The 6,431-nt window shown below is 38.9% G+C and overlaps 1 protein-coding gene across 1 annotated transcript in view; it reads left to right on the forward strand.

Annotated features, from left to right (window-relative positions):
* CUBN (cubilin (intrinsic factor-cobalamin receptor)) overlaps positions 1 to 6,231 on the forward strand; it is a gene marked incomplete at its 3' end in the record, with an annotated part of 102,504 nt that extends 96,273 nt beyond the window's left edge. The window contains 6 exon segments of the mRNA XM_010289857.1: positions 1 to 28; positions 1,362 to 1,536; positions 2,582 to 2,760; positions 4,472 to 4,681; positions 4,984 to 5,124; positions 6,050 to 6,231. The exon segment at positions 1 to 28 is cut by the window's left edge and continues 30 nt beyond it. Coding sequence (XP_010288159.1) covers positions 1 to 28; positions 1,362 to 1,536; positions 2,582 to 2,760; positions 4,472 to 4,681; positions 4,984 to 5,124; positions 6,050 to 6,231 — 915 coding nt within the window.
* Between the last annotated feature and the right edge of the window lie 200 nt (positions 6,232 to 6,431).

Consider the following 6,431-nt stretch of genomic DNA (forward strand, 5'->3'; position numbering starts at 1 on the left):
AAACTGAAATACGAGGCTAAGAGTCTAGGTAAGCCTAGGAAATAAATTCTGCAACTCAATAGATATAACTTGAAGTTTGCCCTCTTAAAAGAGGTTATTGTTATAAGCCCCAACCCTGGTAAAATCAGATGTCTGCAACAATGTCCTGTTTCCTTCTTTAGTGCATGACTTCCAATCCTACTCTCAAATTTTTCCTTCATAAAAAGAGCCAGCTCCAGGTAACACTATTAAAGTAAAAAAAAAAAAAAACCAAACTTATGGGGAACCCTTTAGCAGGGAAATAGCATCTATAGTTAGGAAGAGATGTTCAAAATTCATACAGGAAAGGAAAAAAAGCTGGAAACAAGAACATTATTTTGAACATATAGTTCAAGTGCAAGTGCTAAATGATGTCAGGAATGATTTAGGCTAGTGTCTAGAAAGGTGGTAAAGTTTCTCACAAGTTTTAGTCTCAGATGAGAAAATAACAGTCCCTGCCAGAGCTAATATTTTTTGAAAGACTGAAAAAAATGGAGACTGAGGTCCCAGGGGTAAATCAGGGACTTGGCATTTGCAGTTATTCCACTGTATTCATGACACATGCCACTTGGGACACCAGGAGACCTCCTGTTGAACAGTGTAACTAAACACAACTAAGGCAACCTGTCAATCTACTTAAATTTTTAAGTGCTTTTTTTTTTGGCCTACTTTTCCCTGTTGCTGCAAAGAATCATTCTTAGCATTACTGTAGGGGATTCATGAGGTGAATGCGTGAAGCTGTACAATACTATTTCTACTACTTCGATTTAGAAAACTTAACTAAAACCCTATATTAAACCAGTATTGCTAGAACATGGTGGGGTTTTTTGACAGAAAGGTTCTGGTCGAAATAAATGTATTTTTCTAGGATAAAGGACCTTAACAAATCCTTATGTTTCCTCTGACTGGCATGCCTCACACATACATTATTGTCTCAAGCAGACGTTTCAATTTTTGGAAAGCAGAAGTGGGGAATGATTCACAGAAGCGCTGATGGGTCTGACTTGTAGGCTTTCTAGCTCTTGGGAATTGGGGTAGGAACAAGGTAAGAAATATGTTTCCTGCTTGGTTTAGAAGCAATCCAAGGAAGAATTAATGGTAATTTAATTCAGGGCCCTGAACGTTTGGAAATGAGGAGGGCTAGGTAAGCAGGAGCACAGGAACATAGGATTCTACTGCATTAAAATGTTTTCCAACAGTAAGCAGTAAAATGCATTTTGTTTTGGTGTAACTATATGACACTGAAAGGAAAGTGTGTTGTAATATAGTGATAACTCATATTTTTAATGCCTCACCCATTTCCTTAACATGTTGGTTTTTATTGGTGATCTTTTCTTTCCCAGCTTGTGGAGGGAATATTTATATCAATGATTTCAACCCCAGTGGATATACGTCTTCCCCCAACTATCCGAGCAATTATCCCCCGCATGCTGACTGTGTCTGGACGATAACTGCTCCTAATGGACATGCAGTAGAGCTGCAATTTGAAGATCAGTTTTACATTGGACCTTCACCAAAGTATACATTCACATTATTATACCTGTGTTTCTTCAGAGACTCCATTCTGATTCTTCTTTCCCTGTTACTTTCTCTAATTCCTTCCAGAACGTATTTCCAGATTTACAATCAAAGGCGCTAGGAATTTTTGAGAGATATCACTGAAGCTATCAGGCCACTGGTATACATTGCTAGGAATTGGCAGGGCATGACAGAAACGAATATAAGAGACAGAGAGGAAGCATCCATGGTAGAAAGGTGCTTTCTGTAAAATTTGTGCCCTCTAGTCCTTTCATATTCAGATTTTCAGCTGTTTTGACTCCCAGGTGCTTTTAAATCCAATGGATTACCACCACAACAATTTGTCTCTCTCTTCCGTGGCCTGTCTGCTGATTTGCAATGGGTCTACATGTTTTGCACCCCTGCCTGAAGCATAAAACAAGGCCTAGTTTCCAGCTGATGTAACTTCATTGATTTGGGGTTGGTCCACTATATGGCAAAGGTGAGCCTCACCATGTCCAGAAAAAATGGTGCAGGATGGAGAATCCCAAAATTGTTCTTTCTCTCTGGCTTCCCAGGACACTGCACCATTCTGAAGGCAAAGCTGTTAGTTAAGATATTTTGGGTCTTTCTATGCCTACCTAAGTAAACCCCCAGATTCAAATTTTTATTCCCTTTATCTGTCTTATATCTGTTCCTTAATTCAACAGTCATCAGTGAGACTTAGTAGGGAATATCTGCTGAATCTGAATGCTGCCAAAAAAAAGATGTTAAAGATGGTCACAACTACTTTATCAGTGCTGTTCACACCCCCCGCCAGGACTTCTGCAAGATCTGATCTGATCATAGACTGGGCTTGGGATGAATCTTTCTTAATGATTCTAGCACTTCTTTTGATTCAAAATATTACATAACTATCATTGATAATGAACTTGTTAATTCTGTCCTGGTCACACCACATGGAAACTGATTTAATTCACTACAGCTTCATGGCTTTGTGCACATACTGAAATGATTTCAAACCATTACTGCTATATATTGAACGGAAAATTCTCTCCTCTTCTAGCTGCACTTCCAGTTACCTAGAGCTACGCAATGGCGCTGATTCCACTGCCCCCATCATTGCCAAGCTGTGTGGAGGTTTGATGCCAGGCTCACACAGATCCTCAGGAGCTGTCCTGTACCTGCGGTTCAGGTCTGACAGCAGTGCCACGCACGTGGGATTCAATGCTAAATACTCCATTGGTAATGCTTGCATTTATCAATTTCTCTGATTTTAGAGAAGATTTTGGTCTCAAGTGTCAGGCTTTTGTAATAGGGCTTAAATCATGCCTATGAGGTGGACTGACAGATACATGCCTCTCTCAATCAGTGTTAGAGCTAAAGCATCAGAATCATCATACAGGTTAACATCAGCATGTTCTGCACCTAGCAAGAGGTGAAAATTATGGAAATACGAATAGGAAAGTGCTCATAGATCTGCAGCAGTGGAAACAAAGACTGGATAACTTCTTGTAAAAGGCAATTATTAAAGGGGCAGTAGAAAAAAAGGTCTACATGGATAAAGTCATGTAACATTATTTGATTTTCAGCATGCAAAATTAGTGTCATTTTCATGAGCAGGATCCTGAAGGGGAATGCAAAGAACAGCTGAAAGCTGTCAGGAGAAGACCAAACTAGGAACTTCTTTATGTAAATGTAAACCAACCTATAATAACAATGCTGCTAGACAAACAGGGGCAGCACAACAATGGACTGAAAAAGGAACGAACAGTAAGAGCCATTATTTGTCAGCTGGGAAAAGAAATACTTTTAAATTATTTGCTCTCAAGGTGCAAAAACAGCATTAGAAAGCACTAGCAAAGTTTTAAAATAAAGTTAAAAATAGTCTTTGATCAGATGCAGAAATATGCTACTTTTCTGGTTTGGATAATGTTAATATTCAAAGAATAGTGGTTATATGTTAGCACTAATATAGGAAAGTCTAGGACTGTTAATTTCTCAAAGGCAAAGTAGTGGACTATATTGCTTTACACCAAATTTTTCTGATTGTGTTAGATCTCAAACACTTAAGCCAATATAGTGTGCTACTATATTTCTGAATGTGAAAACTGAAGCAACTTGCAAGAAAACTTTCTTGGTGTACAAAGCCACGATTTATATTTATCCATAACAGATTTGCAGTATCTCAGCTGTATGCCAGTCATCCTGGAACAAAGTACTAATCATTCAAAAGAGCAGACAGTATGAGCAGAACTGTTATTGCCACGAAAAGATTGTAACTAGCAGACAGACAGAATACACTGTAAAATCCAATAAATTCCACCCAGGAATATTATTTGCTGTAAGCCTTAGTATTATGAACTTATGCTTGCAGGTACCACAGAGAAATGAGTTTTCAGACAGAGAAAATAAAAAATAAGTAGCTGTTTCCTGAATTGTGCAGTGATCCCTTACCAAGGCATCACAAGCAGTGGCATGTGAACAGGAAGGGACTGCAGGAAAGAGAAGAGGAATCTGAACCATAGCTCTAGGTCCAAACCAGCAGTCAACTTTTGTTAGCCATAAAAAATTTAGATCCACATTTAGCAAACTAAATTTCTGTATAATTATCTGGTATAGCTTTCCAAGATTTTCTGGTAAATATGGACATGGGTAGAGATTAGATCTAGACCTTGAACTTCGTGAGTTTATTCAAATTAGTAAGAAATATAACAGAGAGGAAGCGATTCTTGCAGTGAAAGGGGGTGTGTGGAAAAAAACCACAACCCGCAACAAATTAGGACTCGTTGAATTAGAAGGAGAACATGAAAGATTTTTAACTGGAAGGCAACTCCTGTTCTCTTACCACAGTTAAAGAACAAGTCAGTTGTGTCTTAGCTTTAAGTCTTGTTTTGGAGAAAGGTCAACTCTCTGAGGACCTTCAGTCAACCAAGCAATGTTCTTCCTCTTGCAGCTCCCTGTGGTGGGACAATGATAGCACAAACAGGCGTCATTGAAAGTGTGGGGTATCCTGAGCTTCATTACCAAGACAACCTGCTGTGTGAATGGTTTCTGCAGGGTCCCAGGGGCCACTATCTTACCATCAGACTGGAAGGCCTAGATATTCAAAACTCCTCCGAGTGCACAAATGACTTTGTGGAGATCCGAGAATACAACGCTTCTGGTCTGAGAATTATTTCAATGTTTGTCTTCCCTTCCCTACTACTACTATGAAACCTCACCAGAGGTTCCTGAAAGCATTTCCCTTTGGGTTACAAAGTGAGCCTTTTCAATGTACAGTATTTGCTTCTGTCTGCCTTGCCAGCTAAAACAAAGTAAGGCAAACAAAACCCTTCTACTTCCCAGTAACAACTTGATTTTTTTAGTATACTCCTGCCTGTCCAGTTAAATTGGAAAGTGATCCTTCAATATAAATATAAATAATATATTGATATAAAATTGTCTTTCTTTATTTGATCTTTGCAGGAAATTTGTTGGGCAGGTACTGTGGTAATACTCTCCCTGATGCTGTGGACACCTCTGACAGTTTTGCTTATGTCAAGTTTGTCACTGATGGATCAGTCAATGCCCGAGGATTCAGACTGCGCTTTGATTCCAGTACTGAAGGTTGGATTTGTAAGGTTGCAAGTTACTTTCATAGAAGCAACATATATCGCAGACCACAATTGCACTAATACAATATAAGTTGTAGATCACTTATTCTTGGAATGGTCTGTATTTGCTCTTAAAACTCTGAAGAATGTTTTTCCACTCCCAGGACCCTGTTATGCAACCATAGAAGAGAAACTCTATTAGCAAAAGTTTAATGCAGGTGGATACACAGAGTAGACTAATCAGCAGGAGTCTGTGGGGGTGAGTAAAGGAAATAGATCTCCCACTGTTCTCCATTAAGCTATATCTCTGTATTTTAAAAGGAAACCAAGTTTAAGATGGTAAATTTATATCATTAGTCTCAGAAGAAAAATGCACTCTATACCCAAGACCTTTAGTGTTCTTTCCTCAGAGCACAATTTGATGTTCATAACAAAGACAGAAAAAAACACAAAATAACTGTACTGAAAAAGTGTTGCTTAAAATCCCTGAAAACTTTTTCTCTACCTCTGTTAACCAGCAGAGGAAAAAGCACATCCTACAACATTACCCGCTCTAAGACCCTGCTCATTCTGTGTAGCTCTGCCCAGTCATCTGAAAGGCAGAAATGTCTCAGTCCTGCCACAGTGAGAGGCTTCTATCTCTTGACATCAAAGCCTGTGGGTCATTCAGGCTTCTGAAGTCTGGTATGAGCCCTTCAGAGAAGGGAATTCTAATAATTGGACTAAAAGGAGCTGCTATGGTCAATTAATATTCAACTATGGCTGAGTGATAAAGACTGGCAGGAACTTAGATGTTTAGACGAACATATGGACAGGATAGGCATACCAAATCAGCCTCTCAGGATCTCTTTTTCTGGCATTATTAATGTGTTTTTTTTGCTTTAACTCTATAAGCAATGCTTTACTCTAAGAAGTGTCACAATGTTTGGGTGTTTCAGAATGTGGTGGGGATTTTACTGCCCCTGTTGGAACATTTACTTCACCCAACTATCCCAACCTGTACCCACATAATCGAGTATGTGAATGGAGGATCACGGTGGAAGAAGGCCGACGTGTGACTCTAACCTTTAATGATATGAAAATTGAACAACACTGGAGGTGCTCATCAGATTATGTGGCTGTGAGTATTGGGCATGAAGGCAGAAAATGCTCTTCCTAATCCCTTTAATGGAGCATTAATGGATGTAATAGAACTGAAATATCATTTATAGGTCTACATCTGGTTTTAAGACAAATCATAATTTAATCCAGGGAAAACAGATAAATGAGAGAAAGTTAGCTCTGCAGCATGTCTAAAATCATCTGCTTGTTTTAGAGTGT

Source organism: Phaethon lepturus, unplaced genomic scaffold (assembly GCF_000687285.1).
Source record: "Phaethon lepturus isolate BGI_N335 unplaced genomic scaffold, ASM68728v1 scaffold3436, whole genome shotgun sequence".
NCBI classification, from domain to species: domain Eukaryota; kingdom Metazoa; phylum Chordata; class Aves; order Phaethontiformes; family Phaethontidae; genus Phaethon; species Phaethon lepturus.